The 26,480-nt window shown below is 44.5% G+C and overlaps 1 protein-coding gene across 1 annotated transcript in view; it reads right to left on the bottom strand.

Annotated features, from left to right (window-relative positions):
- The window catches only part of lama5 (laminin, alpha 5), a 262,541-nt gene that overhangs the window by 57,201 nt on the left and 178,860 nt on the right, over positions 1-26,480 (bottom strand). Inside the window, 7 exon segments of the mRNA XM_061670415.1 lie at positions 3,929-4,051; positions 8,980-9,082; positions 9,149-9,278; positions 9,348-9,502; positions 19,585-19,701; positions 21,844-22,040; positions 22,097-22,267. Of these exon segments, the coding sequence (XP_061526399.1) occupies positions 3,929-4,051; positions 8,980-9,082; positions 9,149-9,278; positions 9,348-9,502; positions 19,585-19,701; positions 21,844-22,040; positions 22,097-22,267 (996 nt within the window).

Below are 26,480 nucleotides of genomic sequence, written 5' to 3'. Positions count from 1 at the left end.
TATATCACCTTTACATGTTTTATTGTTCCACAGCTCCAAGTCAGCACAGTACTCGTGTGTCCAGGATTGTTTTGACTAATCCCTATTTTTCTCTTTGTGTGTCATCCTCTGCATGCACCCATTCCCATAAAGATAAGTGTGAATGCAGCTGAACAAAGGTAATTGTGTGAAAATATTGTGGGAATGAGAGGGGTGTATTTTTTCCCTCTTCTTCTCTCTGTCTCTCTCACTTATAACGAAGGTGATGTTTTGGTCGGGTTTCAGTTAGGGGTAACAACTCGTGAGGACATGTACCTTTTGCTCTCTTTGCAAACCCACAAAGACAAGATTGCTTTCTTGCTTATTCTGGCAGAAAAAGATTTGCCAACACAGCCCCTTCCTGTTCCAAAATGACTGTGAATCAGTGCACAAATCAAGGTTCATCGAGACACAGATGAGAGTGTTTTGTGTGGATGAACTTGGCTGGCCTGCACAATCCTAACTTCAACCCTATAGAACACTTTTGGATGAATTAAAGCGGAGACTGAGAGCTAGGCAATATCAGTGTGTAACCTCACAAATGCGCTTCTGCAAAAATGGTCATAAATTCCCATAAACACACTCCTAAACCTTGTGGAAAACCTTCCCAAAAAGGTTTAAGATGATATAACCGCAGAGGGTGGACCGATGTCATATTAAACCCTACAGATTAAGACTGGGATTTCGCTTACAGTAAATTCATATCTGAGTCAAGGCAGGTGAGCGAATACTTTTGGCAATATAGTGTATTTTCATCCACTCTTCCTTGCAGAATTGCTTTCACTTAGCAACACTGCAAGTTTTTTCAAACATGAAACACCTTTTTAGGTCATGCCACAGCATTTCAATCCTATTCAAATCCTGACTCCAAAACCTTATTTGAGTTATTTTATAAACCATTCAGAAGTTGACTTGCTGGTGCGTTTTGGATCGTTTTACTGCTGCAGAACCCAAGTGCGCTTCAGCTTGAGGTCAGCAGCTGATGGCTGAATATTCTCCTGCAGGATTTTATGGTAAAGAGCAAAATTCACAGTTCCATCAATCACAGTAAGTCGTCCGGGTCTTAAATAAGCAAAGCAGCTCCAGATCATCACACCACCACCACCATGTTTGGCATTGTTTTTTAAATTTGTAGGGGGCGGTCCAGAGAATTTTTTTTTAGTAATCACGTAAAACAACTTTAAAATATCAAATTCTTTGCCAGGCCGAATGTGCGTGCAAAATTTGTTTCAAATCGTCGTGTTTCGGTCCTTAAAAATGCGATCGTTCACGGAGAATGAAAATACCTATAGGTGCTAGCAGCTATTAAGGGCCCTCATACCCCTGGCCACGTTGGGGTACTGGTACATTGCGGATCCACTGAAAAGAAATGCGTACCACACTTCAGATTTACACTATACTTGCATAAAATCGTATATCATTTTTATTCCACTTCGGCAATTATTTGCAGCACAACACAACAGCGTGGCGAAGAGCATGTCGCCACGGCAACAGCATTAGACAATATGGAAAACATCTCATGTTCAATATGTTTAGATGAGACACGAAAAGTTTGAAGTAGATCCGATAAAATCTGTAGGAGGAGTGGGTGATGGGTTTAGCATGAAAAATATGATGGCATTAATGGCGGACTTCCTGTTGGGTTTAGGGTACTACTAGGGTACGGGCTGCTTTGTTGACATTTTGTCGGGGCTGCTACTAAACAATTGTTTTTTATTTCACAGAAAGGCTCTTATTTATTGAATAGTTTGCAACGCTTTAAGTGTGTGCAAAGTTTGAGTTTGCATGCAAGTTTGGACCCTCAAAACAGCGTTGCTTTCTTGGCGAACAACACGTCGCCACGGCAACAGCGTAATATGAAACGAAAAGGTTTTTATAACTTTTCATCTTCAATATTTAAATGAGACATCCAAAGTTTGAGGTCGATCAGCTAAAATCTCTAGGAGGAGTTTGTTAAAATATGACAGTTGCAAAAGGCGAAAAATAGGCCAGAATTTGAAAGTAAATTCAAAATGGCTGCCTTCCTGTTTGGTTTAGTGTATGACGAAATGGTTCTTGACCGGTCGCTGCTTGGGCCATAATAATAATTTCTATGATTACAATAAGACCCTTGCAGCGGTCACTGCTCGGGCCCTAATGAAGAAAAATAATTCTTACGATTACAATAGGACCCTTGCAGCGGTCGCTGCTCGGGTCAACAACAAAATACAGCAACAATAAAATCCGTCCATCCATTCTGTGTAACGGTTATTCTCTTAGGGTCACAGATGTGCTGGGGGGCTATCTCAACTGGCTTCGGGCGAGAGGCAGGGTACAACCTTGACTGGTCGCCAGTAAATCGCAGGGCACATATAGATGAACAATAATAACAAAATAAACAAATTAGTCTCATCCTCTGCGATTGGCTGGCAACCAGTTCAGGGTGTGTCCTGCCCGATGACAGCTGGGATAGGCTCCAGCACGCCCGCGACCCGAGTGAGGAGAAGCGGCTCAGAAGATGGATGGATGGATGGATGGATGGTCTCATCCTTCCATCCATTCTCAATACCGCTTATACTGTTCAGGGTCAGGGGTGCTGGAGCCTATCCCAGCTGACTTCGAGTGAAAGGCGGACTGCACCCTGGCCTGGTCACCAGTCAGTTGCAGGGCACGCATATAGACACAGACAACCACTCACACGCACACGGTCACTGAGTGGGAACTGAACCCACACTGCCTGCACCGAAGTCCGGCGAATGCACCACTACATAATCAGTGACTCAAAATAATATTTTCTCATTAAATATGCCACTGTAATGGGAGCTCTTCTTGAGCTCCCATTACAGTGGCATATGGGATACAGGTGGTCCAGTTTTATTGAGAGAGAGGAACATGATTGAAGTCTCCACTGATATGAGGGAAGCTGAAAATTGTAACCTTACAATTTTACAGGTTTTAGGTTACAATGATTGCACAATGGTCATTGCACCGGACTATTGCAATATTAGTCATTCGAACTGCTCTGAGGTCTAGAGGACTCTGCATCTTTTTGCACAATTGTCCAAAAAAATAAATAATGTACCAGCATTACCAGATAACTAGCAACCCTTTACTGCTCAGTGACTGTTTTTTTTTTTTTTTTTTTGGTCAATGTCTTTATGTCTCCAAAGTGTTCTCTGTCAATTGACTGTCTGTTGTCGTACTAGAGCAGCTCCAACTTACGGAGACAAATTCCTTGTGTGTTTTTTGGACATACTTGGCAAATAAAGATGCTTCTGATGACGTCACTTGCCAGCAGCTGAAGTTTGAATGGAAATAAATGACTGCACTTTACTAACAGCCATTGGTTAGTCTGTTGGAGAGTAACCTCATATTCCTCAATGATTAATGGCAGGAACAATTCAAATCTCTTGTCCCATTTAGTTCGCTGGGTTCACTTTTGCGCCGGCTATCATTCCCTCCATACCTCAAACTACTTTCCGGGATGAATTCCTCGCAGAGGGGATGCCGGTTGGCCGGTTCTGTGTTCGGACAAAGCGCCTTAGAGTTGTTTTTTTATTTATTTCAAAATTTAAAAAAAATTCAATATTTTCATAAAATATTGAAAGAAAACAAAAAAAACCTGTTGAAGCGCTACTAGTCTGGTGGTACATGCTGCTGCCTTTGGTGGAGATTGCATGAATTACTTTCCTGGCCAGTGCCCCAATAACACCAAGGACAGTCCCAATCCCAGATAAAAAAAATAAAAAATGGGTGGGTTGCATCAGGAAGGGGATCCGGTATAAAAACTGTGACAGCGAGTGACTCACTGTGGATAAGTCGGATGTTGCAACAATACTAAGTCTTAGAAATATTACCACAGTTTGTCGGTAAAACAAAAACAGTGTCATCCCTAGTAGCTTGTTATGTTGTGTTAGTGTGTGTGTTCAACATGCGTACTAGGAGGAGGAGTTCAGGTTGTTCTGGACGGTCTTGAAGTCTGTAGCCACTTGACTTTGTTTGGTTTTGGCATCATTCAGTCGCTTCCAGGTATCTTCCAGCTGAGGTTTTAACTCTACGATGCGGGAAAAACAACATCAGAAACAAAACACAAATAAGAGCAAACGTGTTGCTTCCACAGTCAGGTTTACATCCACCATATCAAATCACATAAGACAACATAGCAAATACATCAGAGCAACACACCTAGGTACCTCTCTTATGACTACAGTAATCCCCTGCATATTCACCTATTCATACGTTTTATCTGTAAAACCTATCTACAGCTTTTTTCTGAAAAAAACTCCACAAGATGGCACCAAAGCACGGGCTTCCAGGAAAGTAGTACATTGCAAGTGATACATTTCGACAGAGACAAGGTTCGCATGATGAGGAGGAGCGAAGTCTAGCCTGGTTATGAGTCTTTGCTGCATGTTCACATTCACTTGCACTTGTGGTGGATTATTATTATTTTTTTAAAAATCATCTGTAAGTCATTTATTGTTGATGTTAATGTCGTTGCCTCCAATGTTATCACGCAGTAGCCATTGCCTCCAACGGCCACTACATGATCACAGCCTTTCAACAGATCCACACCTAACCCCGAACAAATATGCCATTTAGTGGAACGTTTTCATAAACCACATATTTTCAATCCATAGGAACATTTTACCAACAAAAACATGGTTGTGCTATGGGCTCCAAGGTATCCCCCATCATAGCAAACCTGTAAATGTAGGACATGAAAAGGAGGACTCTGAACTCATTAAAGGAAAAAACTCCAAGTCATTCTTGATGACCCATGAACCCATGGATGACACATGGGTTAAAATCCAAAGCCAAGAAGTGCAAGCCTTCACCGAGCACATTAACTCAGTGGACAACAACAAGTTTGCACGGGAGGATGTCAAATACAATAATTTGCCTTTCGTATACTATGATGTCGACATTGGAGATGACGATGGCCTCCATGTTGGGTTTACACAAAACCCACAGACCCTGACCAATACGTTTTGACACTTACCACCCACTGGAACATAAGGTGGGCTGATTATGTTGCAACCGGCCAATGATCAGGCTTTCCCTCATATCAGGGTCAACTTCCTCAGAGTTTTTAACGTAACCTGCTTGCTGGAATACCCCCCTGGTAACACCCTGAGACAAAGGCTGGTACACCCCATTCCCCGAAGAGCAATCTGGTGTATGCGTTCAAGTGCAGTGAGGAATGTCCATATACATACATTGGGGAAACCAAGCAATCACTAAGCAGACACATGTTACAACACAGATAAGCAAACACCTCAGGTCAAGACTCAGCTGTCTACCTGGACCTCTAAGAGAAACAAGACAAAATATAAAAATGTGCATATTCTGGTCAGGCCAGACAGATGGTTTTGAAAGAGGCCATCTATGTGATGGTGGAAAGACCACTCCCTAACAGAGGTGGTGGTTCACACCACCACCTTTCTCAGAATTAGAATCATCTTTATTTGCCAAGTATGTCCAAAAAACAAACAAGGAATTTGTCTCCGGTAGTTGGAGCCGCTCGAGTACGACAACAGACAGTCAATTGACAGAGAACACTTTGGAGACATAAAGACATTGACAAAAAACAGTCACTGAGCAATAAAGGGTTAATAGTTATCTGGTAATGCCGGTACATTTTTTTTTTTTTTGACAATTGTGCAAAAGATGCAGAGTCCTCGAGCACTAAGAGCAGTTTGAATGACTAATATTGCAATTGTCCGGTGCAATGACCATTGTGCAAAGGGCGCCGAGACTTCAAGGAGTGTATGCAGTTTAAAGTGACGAGTAGCGCGATAATCTGGGACAATGTTGATTGTCTTATAACCCCAATTCCAATGAAGTCGGGACGTTATGTTAAGCATAAATAAAAAATATAGGTTGAACATGATTTACAATTTGCTTTGGAGCAAAAACAAAAGGTGTGACTGTTGATTTCGAGGCATTCAAATGTCTATGGGCTCACCACCTGTAGGAGGGGCTAGAGGGGTCGGATGCAGTGTGAGCTGGGCGGTGGCCGAGGGCGGGGACCTTGGCGATCAGATCCCCAGCTACAGAAACTGGCTCTTGGGACGTGGAATGTCACCTCTCTGGTTGGGAAGGAGCCCGAGGTGTGGGTATACTTATCGCCACCCGGCTCGGCGCCTGTACGGTGGGGCTCACCTCGGTGGACGAGAGGGTAGCCTCCCTTCGCCTTCAGGTGGGGGGACGGGTCCTGACTTTTGTTTGTGCCTATGCACCAAACAGCAGTTCAGAGTACCAACCTTTTTTGGAGTCCTTGGAAGGGGGTGCTGGAGAGTGCTCCCACTGGGGACTCCATCGTTCTGCTGGGGGACTTCAAGGCTCACGTGGGCAATGACAGTGAGACCTGGAAGGGCGTGATTGGGAGGAACGGCCCCCCCGATCAGAACCCGAGCGGTGTTCTGTTATTGGACCTCTGTGCTCATCACGGATTGTCCATAACAAACACCATGTTCAAGCATAAAGGTGTCCACACATGCACTTGGCACCAGGACATCAACTCCAACATCAACTTCGTCCTCAAAAAGGCCCAGCAGAGGATGTACTTCCTGCGGCTTCTGAGAAAGCACGACCTGCCACAGGAGCTGCTGAGGCAGTTCTACACAGCGGTCATCGAATCAGTCCTGTGTTCTTCCATCACAGTCTGGTTTGGTGCTGCTACAAAAAAGGACAAACTCCAACTGCAACGGACAACCAAAACTCCTGAAAGGATTGTCGGTACCCCCCTACCCACCCTTGAGGACTTGCACGCTGCCAGAACTAAGACAAGAGCGTGCAAAATCCTCTCGGACCCTCCACATCCCGGTCACCAGCTCTTCTGGCTCCTTCCCTCAGGTAGGCGCAACCTGTCAATGCAAACTAGAACTAGCAGTCATTCCAACAGCTTCTTCCCTCTTGCAATCAACTTCTTAAACACCTAACCTACAATTCCATTGCCACATGCTGGCAATTTTTTGTCTTGAGTTTGTTATCACATTTCTGTTGGGCCAATTATATATTACTCGTGCACTTACTGTAGTAGTCTCGCCACGCTGCACTATTTGCATATCTGTTGTTGACCAATACTGGCCACTCAAGCCAGAGTAGCATCTGCTCCATTTGCACACTGATTGAGGAGTATCTGCAACATTTGCACAATCAACATTGTCCCAGATTATTGTACTACTCGCTTGAAGTCTCGGCGCCCTTTGCACAATGGTCATTGCACCGGACTATTGCAATACTAGTTATTCGAACTGCTCTAAGTGCTAGAGGACTCTGCATCTTTTTGCACAATTATCACCAAAAAAAAAGAAAAACATTTACCGGCATCACCAGATAACTAGCAAACCTTTATTGCTCAATGACTGTTTTTTTGTTTTTGTTTTTGTCAAAGTCTCAAAAGTGTTCTGTCAATTGACTTTCTGTTGTCATACTAGAGCGGCTCCAATCACCGGAGACAAATTCCTCGTGTGTTTTTTGGACATAAAGATGATTCTGATTCTGACACCCTCGGTCGCCGACTTTATGGTTGTGTCATCGAACTTGCGGCCGCATGTCTTGGACAGTCGGGTGAAGAGAGGGGCGGAGCTGTCAACTGATCACCACCTGGTGGTGAGTTGGCCTGGTGGTGAGTTGGCTCCGATGATGGGAGAAGATGCCGGTCCGACCTAGCAGGCCCAATCATATTGTGAGGATCTGCTGGGAACATCTGGGAGAATACCCTATCGGAAGGAGTTTCAACTCCCACCTCTGGCAGAACATCACCCACGTCTCGGGGGAGGCGAGTGACCTTGAGTCCAACTGAACCATGACCCGCGCCTCTATTGCCGAGGCGGCCGACTGGAGCTGTGGCCGCAAGGTAGTCGGTGCCTGTCGTGGTGGTAATCCCCGAACCCGTTGGTGGACACCAGCGGTGAGGGATGCCATCAAGCTGAAGAAGGAGTCCTATCGGGTCTTTTTGGCTTGTGGGACACCTGAGGCAGCTGATGGGTACCGGCTGCCCATGCGGAATGCACCTGGGGCGTGAGAGGAGTTTGGTGAGGCCATGGAGAACGACTTCCGGACGGCTTAGAGGAAATTCTGGTCCACCATCCGGCGTCTCAGGAGAGGGAAGCAGTGCACCATCAACACTGTGTATCGTGGGGATGGGGCGCTGCTGACCTCAACTTGGGACGTTGTGAGTCGGTGGGGAGAAACTTCGAAGACCTCCTTAATTCCACCAACACACCTTCCCATGCGGAATCAGAGTCTGGGGTCTCTGAGGCGAGCTCTCCTATCTCTGCGGTTGAGGTCACAGAGGTGGTTAAAAAGCTCCTCGGTGGCAAGGCCCCGAGGGTGCATGAGATTCGCCCGGAGTTCCTAAAGGCTCTGGATGTTGTAGGGCTGTCCCGGTTGACACGCCTCTCCGTGACCGAAAGAACAAGATCCCGAATACAAGTGGCTGAAATGAGTTTCCTCCGCAGGCTGTCCAGGCTCTCCCTTAGAGATAGGGTGAGAAGCTTGGTCATCCGGGAGGGGCTCAGAGTAGAGCCCCTGCTTCTCAGCATTGAGAGGAGCCAGATGAGGTGGCTCGGGCATCTGTTTAGGATGTCTCCAGGACGCCTTCTTGGTGAGGTTCTGGGCACGTTCCACCAGGAGGAGACCGCGGGGACGACCCAGGATACGATGGAGAGACTAAGTCTCTCGGCTTGCCTGGGAACGCCTCGGGATCCCCTCGGAAGAGCTGGAGGAAGTGGCTGTGGAGAGGGAATGACTATGCACATAGCACGTGGTTTAACCATAATTACCTTTCTAAAGATTAATAACTTTATAGAGCATCCAAAAATATATCACTGAATTCAACAGAGCAACGTCAGGAAAGTGTAGGACTTCTGTTCTGTGCTGCAGGTATCTCCAGTTGGCATTTAAGGAGCCTGGCTAAGCGAAAGGTGTGTAAATGGCATTCCACTGACGCTTTCATCAAAGAGGCACGAATACCATTGTTGAGTTTTCCATGAATGTTTTCCACTTCCGCCTTCAGCACCACACTGCGGTTCCTCAGGGAGTCGGCCGTGTGGCTGAGGTTCTTGTCTCTGACATTCTACAAGAACACAAAGGTTACAAATGCAGGATGAATCAAAGCAACAAGTCAATAGCTGACCTTCACCTCCAGCGCCTTGCTAGCAGCTTTATCCGCCTCCTGTGCCGCTTTCTCAGCCGCTTTGATGCCACTGACGATTTTGCCGTAGGTCTCGGTAACGTCCACCAAACCCTTGGTCTTTGTCTCCTCCACAAACCTAACAAGAAACCATGTCAAGATCCACATGTATTCTTTTTCCATGGTGTCCTCATTGAGGAGAATTTACCTGGACAGGTTCATGGCCAAAGCTTGGAGCATATTCGCATGGTGCTCAGCTTCCTCCACCAGGGGTATCTTGGAGTGGGCCAAAGTGAAGTCCTCCACCTTCTTGGACAATGGTGTCCTGGCGCCGTCCAGCTGCGCCGCCAAACGCTCATAACTCTGCGGGACAACATCATCCATGACGTGTGTGAGTGCTACAAAACACTATGTCACTCAGGCCAGCACTGACCTCCGCTAAGGACAAACTGTTCGCAGAAGTACAAAAAGTTAGTTAGCAGACTATGTCCTGGTTTGTGGAGGATGATGGAAAGTAGGGTGGGACTGTTCTGATTCTGGGGGAGGATACTTCAAGTCATGCTATTAAACAATGGAAATTAACTTCCTGCGCTGTAAAAATGCACCTTTATCAATAAATGTAATAGCTTCTGACATCAGCCTTTTTCAAATTCCACACTATCATCACACTCCCATTAAATATATATATATATTTTTTTTTTTTACACAACGAACAGTACAATTTTTTAAGCCACCCCTCCTTTCAACATCCCAAGTTGGCGCACCCTTACCTATGTAGCGTATATTGGTCGAATAAAAACATAATTATTTTAGGAGAAAAGAATAACCTGGAAGCGATGCCTGCGTAACCTCCGGTTTAGCGAAATTTTAGGTTTAATCGTTAACTAATGTGTATCGTAAAGGGGCACCACATCACTTTTTATGTGGATAAATTTTAGGGAAAGTGACGAGAAACCTTTTTAATCAGTCTCGTAATTTTTTCACTTTATGAAATTTTGAGTTCTAGATGACAGAGGCTTACTTAAACTCAGAACACACACAAAATACAACCAAGAGTGGGATTTTATAGTATATTTAATGACATCTATAAACGATCTAAAGGAAACACTGAAAGTGGTCTAACTAAAGAAAGAAAGAAAATAACTCTAATAATGGTAAAAAACAGGAAAATAGGCGTACGAAAAGGAACATCGTGTGTTGGACTAAAGTGGAAAATGCGAGCGTTTAACATGTCCAGTACGGACGACAGAGAGAGACCGAGGACAAAGTTGAGATTTTGTCTGAAGCTCGTCATTTCTCCAAAATTATTGGACACTAATATTGTACAGTCTGGCAATCACTTGCCGTGTCCACTCACAAACGTAAATGAACTGGCCTCTGGGAGTGGTCTCTCTCTGGGTGTGTCTCAGAAGCACGGAGACAGGGTTTGTTTGCAGAAGAAAAAGATGCACAAAAATGAAACAAAACAAAAGAGGCGGAAGAAGAAATTTTTTTGCCACACCTTGCTGGGAGAGTATGACCGTTTCTCTCCCCACCTTGTGTCCGGGGTCCGCTAGCACATTCGGAAAACTAGGAGCGTATCTGGGTAGCTCAGCAGCCACTGTTCCGGAGGCTTAGCCACGGCGGTCCACAAAGGCTAGGGATCTGGGTCTCCATCCCCAAGGCCCGTGGTTACCGAGCCGTGTGCCCGGACAAAGAAAGGGCAAGTGGGAGGGGTGGCCGAAGCCAGGAAGACAAGAGCTAATTAGTCAGAGGAGAGAAAAAACACAAGGGCCTGAGTGAGGGCGGGAGTCAGGGTTAAGTACCCCAGGGGCGTGTCGAAGCAGGACAGAGAAGACCACACACCCATCAGCTTGAATCTTGTCTAAAAATTTTATAGAATGGGTTTAAAATCATATATTAATATAAAATAACCTCAACTTGGCACTGTCTTTACTCAGAGGTCAAGCATATCGGACTGACTTTTGGCCAATTAACTGCTTATGGTTCAAATAAAATTTCATCCTGCTTGGAGTCAAATCAAGACAAACAATTCTCAAAATCTCGCAATTGCACTTGTAAAGTTGATACACTGAACAGACATCAAGGCATACATTTGGAAAATGACTGCAGCGTTCGTGAAATATCAAAACAGACATTTATCCTTGGTTAAACATCAAATGAGAGAGCCCCCAAAATGATCATTGAGCGTATCTCTATTTTGACGTACTGTTTGTCAAAGAACAGCCTTTCCCAAGCATTTCAAGCCACACACTGACTTCTTCACCCCAACACAGCTTGGGCACGCCTAACCCTGGGACCAGAAGCCCCTCTCGACCTAACAAAAAAAAGTAACAAACAAATCCTGTTTAGTGTATTGTGACAATAATTCTACACTGAATAACAACTTTTGCCAAACTTTTCTAACACCACCTCCTTCCAGACGTCGGTCCCGCTCAACCTGACAAAAAAAAAAAAAAAAAAATCAGAAAAACAAATCCTGTTTCGCGCGATGTTAATTTTACATCACAAAACATCCACCCATCCATTTTCTACATTGTTTATCCTCACTAGGGTCACGGGTATGCTGGAGCCTATCCCAGCTAACTGCGGATGAGAGGCGGGGTACACCCTGAACTGGCTGCCAGCCAATCGCAGGGCACAAATAAACAAACAACCATTCACAGTCACATTCACACCTGCAGGCAATTTAGAGTCTTCAATTAACCTACCATGCATGTTTTTGGGATGTGGGATGAAAGCGCAGTACCCGGAGAAAACCCATGCTGGGCACGGGTAGAACATGCAAACTCAACACAGGTGAGGCCGGATTTGTACCCAGGTCCTCAGAACTGTGAGGCAGACGTGCTAACCAGTCGCCCACCGTGCCGTCCATCAAAAAAACAGCCTTTGCCAAACTTTTAAAGCCAGGCAGCACATTCAACAAGACTTATCGCAAAATAAAGTAAATGTGTCATTTTTATACCAGAATGCATTAATGCTAATCTGAGGTCCCCACTCGTTGATTCACATCTCCGCAGATTTTCTTCCAATTAAAAAAAAAAAATTAAAAAAAAAATTTGACTTTTATTTTTAATTTTTGTTTATTCTTTTTTGGAATGCAGCCCTATGGGTGGCACAAGTCAGTGCAAACTGTAGGCCGGTCCCAAGCCCGGATAAATGCAGAGGGTTGCGTCAGGAAGGGCATCCGGCTTAAAACCTCGCCAAACAAATATGAGCGTTCATCCAAAGAATTCCATACCGGATCGGTCGTGGCCCGGGTTAACAACGTCCGCCACCGGCGCCGTCAACCTGCGGGGCGCCGTTGGAAATTCAGCTACTGTGGGTCGAAGTCAAAGAAGAAGAGGAGGTGGAAAGCGGGTTCTTCGGCAGAAAGAGAAGAGGAAAACACAGAGCCTAGAACTGAATGTGGAGACTTTGAATGTTGGGACTATGACAGGAAAATCTCGGGAGTTGGTTGACATGATGATGAGGAGAAAGGTTGATATATTGTGTGTCCAGGAGACCAGGTGGAAAGGCAGTAAGGCTAGAAGTTTAGGGGCAGGGTTTAAATTATTTTACCATGGTGTCGATGGGAAGAGAAATGGAGTCGGGGTTATTTTAAAAGAAGAGTTGGCTAAGAATGTCTTGGAGGTGAAAAGAGTATCAGATCGAGTGATGAGGCTGAAATTTGAAATTGAGGGTGTTATGTGTAATGTGATTAGTGGCTATGCCCCACAGGTAGGATGTGACCTAGAGGTGAAAGAGAAATTCTGGAAGGAGCTAGATGATGTAGTTCTTAGCATCCCAGACAGAGAGAGAGTCGTAATTGGTGCAGATTGTAATGGACATGTTGGTGAAGGTAATAGGGGTGATGAAGAAGTGATGGGTAAATACGGCATCCAGGAAAGGAACTTGGAGGGACAGATGGTGGTAGACTTTGCAACAAGGATGCAAATGGCTGTAGTGAACACTTTTTTCCAGAAGAGGCACGAACATAGGGTGACCTACAAGAGCGGAGGTAGAAGAACACAGGTGGATTACATCTTGTGCAGACGATGTAATCTGAAGGAGGTTACCAACTGTAAGGTAGTGGTAGGGGAGAGTGTGGCTAGACAGCATAGGATGGTGGTGTGTAAGATGACTCTGGTGGTGGGGAGGAAAATTAGGAAGACAAAGGCAGAGAAGAGAACCATGTGGTGGAAGCTGAGACAGGACGAGTGTTGTGCAGCTTTTCGGGAAGAGGTGATACAGGCTCTCGGTGGACGGCAGGAGCTTCCAGAAGACTGGACCACTGCAGCCAAGGTGATCAGAGAAGCAGGCAGGAGAGTACTTGGTGTATCTTCTGGCAGGAAAGGAGAGAAGGAGACTTGGTGGTGGAACCTCACAGTACAGGAAATCATACAAGGAAAGAGGTTAGCTAAGAAGAAGTGGGACACTGAGAGGACCGAGGAGAGGCGAAAGGAATACATTGAGATGCGACACAGGGCAAAGGTAGAGGGGCAAGGCAACAAGAGGCATATGATGACATGTATGGCAGGTTGGACACTAAAGAAGGAGAAAAGGATCTATACAGGCTGGCCAGACAGAGGGACAGAGATGGGAAGGATGTGCAGCAGGTTAGGGTGATTAAGGATAGAGATGGAAATATGTTGACTGGTGCCAGCAGTGTGCTTGCTAGATGGAAAGAATACTTCGAGGAGTTGATGAATGAGGAAAATGATAGAGAAGGGAGAGTAGAAGAGGTAAGTGTGCTGGTAAGTGTGCTTTTAAGAACAAAGGTGATGTGCAGAGCTGTGGCAACTATAGAGGAATAAAGTTGATGAGCCACACAATGAAGTTATGGGAAAGAGTAGTGGAGGATAGACTCAGGACAGAAGTGAGTATTTGCGAGCAACAGTATGGTTTCATGCCTAGAAAGAGTACCACAGATGCATTATTTGCCTTGAGGATGTTGATGGAAAAGTACAGAGAAGGTCAGAAGGAGCTACATTGTGTCTTTGTAGATCTAGAGAAAGCCTATGACAGAGTACCCAGAGAAGAACTGTGGTACTGCATGCGGAAGTCTGGAGTGGCAGAGAAGTATGTTAGAATAATACAGGACATGTACGAGGGCAGCAGAACAGCGGTGAGGTGTGCTGTAGATGTGACAGAAGAATTTAAGGTGGACGTGGGACTGCATCAGGGATCAGCCCTGAGCCCCTTCCTTTTTGCAGTGGTGATGGATAGGCTGACAGATGAGGTTAGACTGGAATCCCCGTGGACCATGATGTTTGCAGATGACATTGTGATCTGCAGTGAAAGCAGGGAGCAGCTGGAGGAACAGTTAGAGAGATGGAGGCATGCACCGGAAAGAAGAGGAATGAAGATTAGCCGAAGTAAAACAGAATATATGTGCATGAATGAGAGGGCTGGTGGGGGAAGAATGAGGCTACAGGGAGAAGCGATAGCAAGGGTGGAGGACTTTAAATACTTGGGGTCAACCGTCCAGAGCAATGGTGAGTGTGGTCAGGAAGTGAAGAAACGGGTCAAAGAAGGTTGGAACGGGTGGAGGAAGGTGTCAGGTGTGTTATGTGACAGAAGAGTCTCTGCTAGGATGAAGGGCAAAGTTTATAAAACAGTAGTGAGGCCAGCCATGATGTACGGATTAGAGACAGTGGCACGGGAGAGACAACAGGAAGCAGAGCTGGAGGTGGCGGAAATGAAGATGTTGAGGTTCGCTCTTGGAGTGACCAGGTTGGATAAAATTAGAAATGAGCTCATCAGAGGGACAGCCAAGGTTCGATGTTTTGGAGACAAAGTTAGAGAGCGCAGACTTCAATGGTTTGGACACGTCCAGGGGAGAAATAGTGAGTATATTGGAAGAAGGATGATGAGGATGGAGCTGCCAGGCAAGAGAGCTCGAGGAAGACCAAAGAGAAGGTTGATGGATGTCGTGAGGGAAGACATGATGGCAGTTGGTGTTCGAGAGGAGGATGCAGGAGATAGGCTTACATGGAAAAGGATGACGTGCTGTGGCGACCCCTAACGGGACAAGCCGAAAGGAAAAGAAGAAGTTTATTCTTTTTTGGGGGGAACCAACCTCAAAAAATGCTTAGTGGCAGCTTATCCATTCAAGATTTTTTGGGGTGTAGTGACTCTGGCCCGGTTGTGATAGCAACCTCCCCACAAGTGATACTCTGCATTCCTCCCTGCTGCCCCACAGTGCCAGATGGCCACTGAAGGACGCCTGGTGCATGCCAGCTGGACCTTAAACTAATTACCGTAATTACTCGTTTATAATGTGCATTTTCCTCCCCCAAAATTGTCAAAAGTCAATAGTGCGCATAATATATAGGTATAGGGGCGAATGGAAAAAAACTTTCACATTTTATAAATGTATGCCGCCATCTAGTGGTTATGAAAAAGCTGTAAACTTTCATTCCAAAATGCAGCCGCCACCTAATGGTTATAAAAAAGGTGTAGCCTACACTTTCATTCCAATATGACAGGAGGTACGGTACGTATGACTGCATATATGTACAGTTATGTTCATAAGTTTACATACCCTGGCAGAATTTGTAAAATATAGTTGTTGTTTTTTAATATGACTGATGAATGAACAACAACCATCATTAATTTCTTTATGGTTATGTTTTGTTTAATGATATTACTTTGCTGAAATGCTTGACCGTTTAATTTGAATCCCATTAAAATAAAATTAAATGTGTTTCACCTGGTCCTGGTCCTGATCTTACAAATTCTGCCTGGGTAATCAAACATATGAGCACAACTGTGTGTTTTCTCATTTACTAAATAAAAGTAAGGCTGTGAATTTCAAAATAAGAGCAAGTAAATAAAAAAAATATTACGTGTTCAAATAAATTGCTGAACTTCAGAATAATTATTTAAAAAAACTAACAAAATACAGATACTGCTTCATGTTTTGATCATATGGGTAGAAGCAAAATCATGCATTGTAAAAATGCACTATAAATGGGTAGAAGTGTTTTTCAGAATTTTTAGGTCAACTTTGGGGATGCGTATTATACATGGGTGAGCATTATACACGAGAAATTACGGTAACAGTTCCCATCGAAATCTGGGTTCCAGCATTCAAAGACCCCTTTGATGTGCAGAACTGTGGATAGCGACCAAAATGTTGGGAGATCCCCTCCCCAATAAGACCAAGCTGGGACTGATCGACAATGAAAGATTTATTAGTTGGATATGCCACAGAATGAACTTTTACTCCTGGACCTTGAGCTATGTTTAATCACAGCTTTTTGCAGAAACTCAAATATAGCAATGAACTATTTGTTTTAATGTTAAAACATGCACGCAAAGTGCCACCATACGCCCGCTGGGAACAATTGCTCGAGCACTAGCAACACCCGCTGGCGGTTGAGAGTTACTGCAAACCTGTGGACTCACATTCGAAGTTTCTTTAACTGAAGATAAATGTCTGTTTTGATATTTTACGAACTCTGCAGAAATATTACAAATGTATGCCTTGGTGTCTGTGTCATTGTGTCAGCTTTATACTGGCTTCACACAAATCCCAAGTTTGCTCGCTCTCGCTCTGACTCTCATTTTAATTTTTAGCCCACCAACACACTATTTTTCTTTCACCATTATTCGTGTTTCCATTTTGTAGTTAGACCCTTTGTGTGTTTCCCGATAGATCCCTCATAGATTTCATTAACTATTCTATAAAATTCCACTCCTTGTTGTGTTTTGAGTTTAATAATAAAACTTCTGTAATCGCGGACTCATATTTCCTAAATGTAGCAAACTTCAGATTATGAGACTGATAAGAGTTTTTTTGTCACGTTTCCTAAATTTTACACATTAAAAAAGACGTGGTGTCCTTTACAAGACAGAGATAGTTTGATTGTGACGTTAAAACGTAAATCGAACTAACCCGGAAGTGAATGCAGGCGTTCACCTTCAACGAATGTATTTCTTAAACAAATTACGTTTTATCCAACACCAATACACGCTAATGGGTCCCCACCCCCCCAAAAAAACCAAAAAAAACGAAAGGACATTATTTCAGTGCAATTATATTGTGTGTCAATTTTCGACTCTTCTTCCCAATCCAACACTGCAGTTCTTTTGAGTGGACTGAATAATTCGAAACAGTTCTTTAAAAAGATTTGTTCCAAAAATTCGTTTACCGTTCTTTTTCACAAAATGCTTCCTCATTCAGTTAATGATCCATCCCTGAGGTTCAAGGTCACGCAAGACGTTCACTGAAGGACTATGCGTTGTTGTTGTCGCGTATTGTAAACCAGGAAAGGCGGGGAGAAAAAACAAAAAACAGCTAAATTATCACCTCCCGCTCTCTCTGTCTCTCAGCAAGCTCTCGAACACCCGGCTTCGGTTGTGACTCGTGAACATGCGTGCAGCAAGCTCAGCTACAGAACATCCTTCCGTGTCCCCTTAGGTCCAGCTCGGCTTTCGCCGGCCGGTGTGACTTTGCTGTATTCCACCGCGGTGGACCGTCGCTGACACTAGCCCCCGCCACCCGGGCTTCCTGCTCACTCACCTCACTGTTATTGTCATCTGATTAGTGGAAAGTGTCTTTGCGCTATATAAGTTTAATGTATAATAATAATAATTATTATTATTAAAAAGCATATATGTGTAGGTATGTACACGTATTATTAACTTACATTTAATTTAAATGTGTGCTTGTTTTCATCTGCTTGACTGACTCAACATTAGCCATTAGCTTGAAGAAAAGGCTGCTCGTGCAAGCTATCCCTGCGAGGACGTCAGGACTTGCGGTTAAAATCACTCATAAGTACGTTCACTCAAAGTACGCTGTTTCTCGCGCAAACGAATCACTCATCGTACTAGTACATCGCTCCTTAGCGGATGTAGCGGATCACAAATGAAGAAGTTCAAGGAACGAATCACTCGTGTCTAACGGCTCGCGAACGATAAGTTCAACGAACAAATCACTCTTCAGTTCTTCAGTACACCAGTTCACTTAAGTCCCTCCCCCGCCTGCACGGCGCTGCCTGACGCTGGCTGCTCATTGGTCATTCGCCGAAGTGAGTGACAACGCTGGTGAATTGCAAATCACATGGCAGTACGTTTAATGACGTCCCGCCCCCACCTGCACGCTGGTCATTCGCCGAAGATTCAGAAGTGAGTGACAGAACGCTTCAGCAGCTCCGTTTCAGCTCACAGCCAACTCGCTCACCTCATGGCGGCGGGCAGTTCAGCTCATTCACGCCAAAAATTCGTTCTTCTGAACGAAACGTTCGCGAACGAAACAACACTACCCAGTCCTCCTCAAATAGTAGGGGTATAGTAAAGCTTTATGCATAATACCAATACAAAATATGCACGCGAGATGCAGTTATTATTTTTGTCTACTTGGGGTTGCCATCCTCATGTTCTACACTGTTATCTGTGATTTTAAATGTGTGTCGCTTTAAAAGGCAGGGGCCTCTTGAGTGACATGGGAGTCAGCAAATGAGAGGGTAAAGTTGGCTGGGCTATTAACTGGCCAACTCGCTGGCCAATTTGCATATTGAGAGACTGGCGTCAGTTGTGGCCGTGCAGCTAGTGTATGAATGTGCTTGTTACAGGTTTATATCATTACCGTATGCTCAAAAAAGCTATTGAAAGTGTCTATCCTTGACCACCTGTGGAGGGATTAAAATCCGTTCTAACTAGCGATGATATTGTATGTTAAATTAGCTAATGATGTTTACTTTACTGTAGATGTGGAATTGACACACCGTACTTTATCTTCTTTTAAATGTGAAATGATCCCAAACTTTAGACATTGTGTTTTAAGGCCTTTTCACACGACACTTGCTCAGTGTGAAGGGCCCCCACTTCAAAGTGCAATGATGACGGCAACGGTGGTTCGGCCATCCTATATTTGGAAGTGGTGATGTACGAGGCTAGAAGGACCTCGGGAAGCTTTCCCCACTGAGTGGACCACAACTCGGCAATACTGTATGCATGCATGTGGTGTTGTGTCACTTCAAAGCATGCTGCTGTCCCCTCAGCACATACATAATGAATGGGGAAAATCGAGGGTGTCAGACGCCTTGCCAAATGCACTATGAAAAGGCCTTTACAACACGCCTTGCTTCTTGCTAGCTCCAATAAGTAAGCAAAGAGTCTGTGTGGAAAAATAACCAATGCAAAATCCCACAATATAGCAGAAAATCTGCGACGTAAAATTTGATTCGTACAATTTAAAAATCTGCAATACAGTGATATGGGAAGGGACGACTTTTGCAGTGATGAACCGCACCGACCAAACACATGCGAGTTCAGCCACCCACTTCAGGCAATCAAATCAGCATCTCAGGCAGTAATTATCGACTGCACGGAGCCCAAACAGAGAGGAGGACAAAGATAGGAGGATAGAGAGAAAGAGAGTGTACATGTAGACTGCTGCACAGTGGAGTAGGTGCATTTTTGCACCCGTGTCGTGTCTGGGTATGCGTACGCACCTCTTTGGAGTCATGCAGCATGGACTGTAGCTCGTTGACTTGAGCCACACGGTCTTCCGCCATGTGCAGCCGCTCATCTACATCCTTGCGTTTGGATGTCAGCTCATCCACTCCCCTCTGAGAAAGTGCAAGGTCATGTGATTTTAAATGATTTTAGAGTCGACGTTGATAACCGTAAATTAACTGTTGGTTCTGCCGGATCTTAGCATTGCCGTCGATACGGTAGACCGCACTATTCTTTCAAACTGGTTGGCCTCTCTGGTACTATACACTAATGGTTCTTATCCTAGCTAACTGACAGAACCTTTATGGTAAGTCTAGTTACATGCTCTTCAGAAATCCATAAAATCACATGGCGTGCCGCAGGGATCGATTTTAGCCCATCCTATTCAGTTTGTATATGCTCCCACTTGGCGGTGTCATCAGGAGGCATGGAGTGAACTTCCACAGCTATGCTGATGATACACAGCGATACATCTCCGTGTCTCCTGATTAGGGTTGAGAATCGTTTGAATTTGAGCGATTAATTATGATTCATTATTAATTAATTAATTATTGTTTCAGCTAAAAGTTAAATATAGCATTTTTAAAATAGTTATTTGCGACGGTTTTATCACATCAAATGGTTTATATGTGCAAGTTTAACTTGACAGGTTTTAAGCTTGTAGCCTTTTATTTCAGAATCAGAATCATCTTTATTTGTGAAGTATGTCCAAAAAACACACAAGGAATTTGTCTCCGGTAGTTGGAGCCGCTCTAGTACGACAACAGACGGTCAATTGGCAGAGAACACTTTGGAGACATAAAGACATTGACAAAAACAGTTACTGAGCAATAAAGGGTTGCTACTTATCTGGTAATGCCAGTACAATTTATTGATTTTTTTGACAATTGTGCAAAAAGATGCAGAGTCCTCTAGCACTTAGAGCAGTTTGACTGACTAAACTCGCAATGGTCCGCTGCAATGACAATTGTGCGCCAAGACTTCAAGGAATGTATGCAGTTTAAAGTGACTAGTACTGCGATAATCTGGGACAATGTTGATTGTGCATATCTTGCAGATACTCCTCAGTCAGTGTGCAAGTAGTGCAGATGCTACTCTGGCATGAGTGGCCAGTGTCAACAACAGATGTTCAAATAGTGCAGCGTGGAGAGACTACTACTTGTGTGTTTTTTGGACAAACTTCTTTGGACAAATAAAGATGCTTCTGAGTATTTTTTGGACAAATAAAGATGATTCTGATTCTGATCTTGCTCTTTACGTACGTACGTTTGTCCCCTCCCCATTGTTCCCCAACTCCCCTGAAGTTGTCATTAAAATTTTCTCTAAAATGCAACTTTCTGTGTGTACTGTTTGAGTCCAAAACAGTTGACCGCTGAAATCGGGAATTTTTATTTTTATTAATGTAGCGAGCCTTCTAAATTACAGAGATTGATAGGGGTTTTCGTCCTTTTTCCCAAGATTTATGAACATAAAAAGAGTCATGGTGCCCTGTACGAGACCAAGTTAGTTTGACTGTAACCTTCGACGTACGTCGAAGTAAATACAGGCTTTTACTTTCCGACTTCTTTCCCAAAATTAAATTTCTTTTCCAAAAGTAAATACAGGCTTTTTACTTTCCGACTTCTTTTCCAAATTAATTCGGTGTTTATCAAAACCAATATACGCTACACATGGGTTTTTAGTAGTATCTATCATTTTATCTTTATTTCTATGCTATTTTTTAGTCTTAGTTCTTCGTTGGATGTTGGATTTTATATAGATATGTTTTTGTGTATGTTCATGATTATTTTATCTTTCAGTGTTTCCTCGGAGGGAGCCCTCTACACTGGGAGCTGTAATGGACCGTGGCCATGGTCCTGCGTGGGGTCCTCAGTCACCATATAGTATGGGGCTCCCCTTGCATCCCTACACTGGGGCTCCAGGCCTGTGTCCTGGGGCCACGGTCTGCTGCCTGCTCTTGGTGCAGACGGCTTCCTGAGATGGTCTTTCCCACTTGGTTCCTCTGTGCCCAGCTATAGGTCATTACGTTATTTTTTTCCCCTTTTTTCTTTTTTACTCTGTGTGTGTGTGCATGTGCGTGCGTGTGCGCATGTTTGTATTGGGGTGGGAGGGGATTGAGTTTAACTATGTAAAGCACTTTGAGATGCATATCATTGGACGAAGAGTGCTCTATAAATAAAGTTTGATTGAATGATTGATGTGACATTTGTGACTCCTCACCCGCCTCTTCTAAGGCAATCACTCGCCACAATCACCTTGTTATCCTCCAGTGTCTTCTGGTTGCTGTTGTTGACCTCGGTAGCTCGGGACGTCTTGTTGATTGCCTTGTTCAGAGCGTCCCGCAGCTCCATCATGTCGGCATGAAAGCGGGACAGGTATTCTTTGGTGGCTTCAACTGCATTCTCGTTGTCCTCCTGACGACGCGCCATGTCCTCATCCACACGCTCCAACACTGTCCATACACACGTCACTTTCCTTCTGCCACGTTGCGGTACTGAGCCAACTTACCTTTTCCCGCCTCAGTCTTCTCCCGGTCAGCTATTTTCTTCTGTCCCGCGCAGCTTCTGCTCCTCAACTTGTCCAACATGGCCTCCACCTCCCTTGTCTTCCTCTCCTGGTCGCCTATGCCCTGATCTATTTCTATGGTGTTCAGCGACCCGTTGGCCATCCGCATGACATCTGCAAGGTTTGACAATCACAATGTATCGCACTGGGCATCCTCCAGTAGTTTATGATATTGGTGGGACAATAAGTGGATACAATCATATGTTATGGTTAGCTCTCGCGGTATAGTATCCAGGATCCAAAATACTCAAACATTTTTGCATAGCATTTATTGCTATACAAAATTATTTTTGTATAGCGTATATATAGCATAGTATATCATAAATAATTTTATGATAATTGACTAATGAAAACCAGTACTTGCTTTTCAATTGAGGTTCCACCATATTATTTTAAAACAATTTTTAAATAACTCATGAAACAGGCCTCGACAAAAATGATGGTACCCCATTACATACACCCATCCCCATTTTTTTAATGCACTACATACGCTGAATTCTAGGGGGGCAGTGGGATTTGGGTCGGGGGGGGGGGGGGGGGGGGTTTGGCTGCGGAGCAGCAGTGCCCAGGAGCCCTACCCTTCCCTGCATCCTCACGGGCCACTGCAGATTTTAATATACTACACCACTCAGGGGTCACTTATACACAGGGTGGGGCCAATGAGTCATAGTAACGGGGGCGGGGGTTTTCACTAGGCTTACGCCAGTGCTCCTCTGGCTGGATGGCTGCTCGGGTGGGGGCTCCCCTCTCATTCCCCGTGGCTCCTCTCCTGTGTGCTCCACTTATCATTCCCCTGTTGGGTGTGCCGATCCGCCACTCCTTTCCACCAAACGGAGGACAATATCGCACCCTCTGGGTGGGTGGTGACTGGCTACATTGGCCTGCAGGTTGGGGGGCGTCTCGTTCTCCTGGCTGGGCGGCGGTGGCTGGTTGCGTGGGGCGTAGGCTGGGTGGTTGTCTTTGGACCCCTGCGGCCTCCTCCGGGTGGCTGGTTTTGGGTACCTCGGAAGGGCTGGTGCACCACCCTGGGTCCCATGGTGTGGGTGGTAGCCCGTCCACTGGGCCGCTCTCGAGTGGGCTCCTGGGCCTGGCCCCGCCTCTTGGCAGGGTGGGGTGGGGTCCTTAGGCCCCGTGGTGCATGCACAGCAATTACAGTTACAGACATGGATGAGGCTCTGTTATGTTCTGAGGCTGCTTTGCTTTATTTGGCACAGGGTGTCTTGAATCTGTGCAGGGTACAATTAAATCTCAAGACTATCAAGAGAGAAATGTGCTGCCCGGAGTCAGAAAGCTTGGTTTCAGTCCCAGGTCATGGGTCTTGCAACAGGATAATGACCCAAAACACAGCTAAAAACAGCAAAAAATGGCTGAGCGCAAAACAGTGGACTTTTCTGAAGTGACCTTCTTATGAACCCTGATCTAAATCCTATTGAACATCGATGGAAGGAACTGAAACATGTCAAACTGGAGAAAGCACCCTTCCAACCTGAGACAACTGGAGCAGTTTGCTCATGAAGTGTGGGCCAAAATACCTGCTGACTGGTTCAGAATTCTCATTGAAGGTTACAAAAATTGTTTGATTGCCTGAAAAGGTTGTGCAACAAAATATTAAGTTCAGGGTGTATATATATATATATATATATATATATATATATACATATATACATACTGTATATATAAATATATATATATTCTGTTATTAACAACAAGAGGACCCCTGTGGTGACATGTTGTTACTGAACAGTGAAGCAACAGAACACCCATGAGGAGAATCTTGAGACTGACAAACTGTTGATGCAAAGCTTAACCTCGTGTTTTGTTAGACTGTACATTAATGAGGAATAAAAATGAGGAATAAAAAATTAACTTGAATGATTTTAGCGAATGGCTGCAATATAGCAAAGAGTGAAAATTTTAAGGGGGTCTGAATACTTTCCGTACCCACTTTGTGTGTGTGTATATATATATAGGCACGGTGTGTGTGTATATATATACAACACCAATTCCAATGAAGTTGGGACGTTGTGTTAAACATAAATAAAAACAGAATACAATGATTTGCAAATCATGTTCGACCTATATTTAATTGAATACACAAAGACAAGATATTTAATGTTCAAAATGATAAACTTGATTGTTTTCAGCAAATAATCATTAACTTAGACTTTTATGGCTGCAATGGCTTTAAAGAAAACTACACTCGAATCAGCTTTAGAATAAGTCTGTAACAGCAAAATGTGGAAAAAGTGAAGGGGTGTGAATACTTTCTGGTAGCACTGTGTATAACGTTTTTGCAACAATTCGATTCGTATGACGATTTGTGGTTGCTGATTCGATTCAAGGACTATACGATATGAAACAATTCAGTAGCTGGAAATCGATACAGTAACTTTTTAGCCAAAAATTCATCAATGAATTTTTTTATCAATGTCATCAGACATTGACAAAAAACAGTCACTGAGCAATAAAGGGTTGCTGGTTATCTGGTAATGTCGGTACATTTATTTATTTATTTTTGTTGTTATAGTCATTGTTTTTGTGAACCTGTTCACAAAGAGGTGAACCTCGCCCCTTGCTTGTGAAATTTATACCCAATCATGCCACCCACCTGTACCAAATTAGCCTGTTCATTTGTGGGATGTTCCAAACAGGTGTTTGATGAGCATTCCTCAACTTTTTCGCCAACTGTCCAAGCTTTTTTGGAACGTGTTGCAGCAATAAAAATTCTAAGTTAATGATTATTTGGGCGGCACGGTGGGCGACTGGTTAGCACATCTGCCTCACAGTTCTGAGGACCGGGGTTCAAATCCCGGCCCCGCCTGTGTGGAGTTTGCATGTTCTCGTCGTGCCTGCGTGGGTTTTCTCCGGGTACTCCGGTTTCCTCTCACGTCCCAAAAACATGCAGGTTAGGTTAATTGAAGACTTTAAATTGCCCGTAGGTGTGAATGTGAGTGCGAATGGTTGTTTGTTTCTATGTGCCCTGCGATTGGCTGGCGACCGGTTCAGTGTGTGTGTGTGCCTCTCGGCCGGAGATAGCTGGGATAGGCTCCAGCTCGCCCACGACCCTAGTGAAGATAAGTGGAACGGAAGATGAATGAATGAATGATTATTTGCTAAAAACAATAAAGTTTATCAGTTTGAACATGAAATATCTTGTCTTTGTAGTGTATTCAATTAAATATAGAGATTTGCAAATAATTGTATTCTGTTTTTATTTATGTTTAACACAAGGTCCCAACTTCATTGGAATTGAGGTTGTCTATGTATATATATATATATATATATATATATATATATATATATATATGTATATATATATATTCCAAAACGTCATAATTGTAACTTTTGTGGTGTTTGATATACTAAGGGTAAAGTTACATGTCACTTCATGTGCCCAATGCATTGTGGGTAAATTGTGTGGTTCATTAATCACGGTGCAATTACCGCAGCTGGACTTGTCGTGCTGCTGTCATTGTTCGTGTGCATCTCTGAACGATAAATCACACACACGACACATCCCTCCACACGATAAACCCTTTCATAAGTCTTCACACAACCCAGCTAGTCCAACCCAAGTCCACACATTCAGTTTATTTCCATACACTTAACAAATCACATATCCTACGCATCCTCAAAAGGTGCAATCTGTGCTTTTCCCATCATGCCTGCCTGCCTGCCATACTGAACTGCCTGGACTGTCCTTACCTGTGCCTGCAACATTATAAAAGCTGCCGAACCAAACTCCACTCTGATGGCCATTGTGTTCTGACCAACACCCCGGGGTCGAACGGAGCATACTTATATTGAGCCACCTACACATCACCTCTTTCCATCCATCCATTTTCTACCACTTATCCGAGGTACGGTCGCGGGGTAGTAGCTGTAGCAGGGAAGCCCAGACTTCCCGCTCCACAGCCACTTCCTCTAGCTCTTCCGAGGGGATCTCGAGGCGTTCCGAGGCCAACCGAGAGGGTCCATCCCCAGGGTCTCCTCCCGGTGGGACGTGCCCGGAAGACCTCACCGGGGAGCCATCCAGGAGGCCTCCTAATCAGATGCCCGAGCCACCTCATCTGGCTCCTCTCAATGTGGCGTAGCAGCGGCTCTCTTCTGAGCCCCTCGTGGGTGACTGAGGTTCCCAACCCATCTCTAAGGGAGAGCCCGAACACTCTGCAGAGTAAACTCATTTTGGCCGCTTGTGTCCGGGATCTTGTTCGACTGAGGACATGGTCTGAGATTTGGAGGTGCTGATTCTCATCCCAGCCGCTTCACACTCAGCTGCGAACCGCTCCAGTGAGAGTTGGAGTTCACGGCTTGATGAAGCCAACAG

This window comes from Phycodurus eques, chromosome 1 (assembly GCF_024500275.1).
Source record: "Phycodurus eques isolate BA_2022a chromosome 1, UOR_Pequ_1.1, whole genome shotgun sequence".
Lineage (NCBI taxonomy): Eukaryota > Metazoa > Chordata > Actinopteri > Syngnathiformes > Syngnathidae > Phycodurus > Phycodurus eques.
The sequence above is the reverse complement of the archived record's forward strand: the minus strand, read 5'-3'. Positions and strand labels throughout refer to the sequence as shown.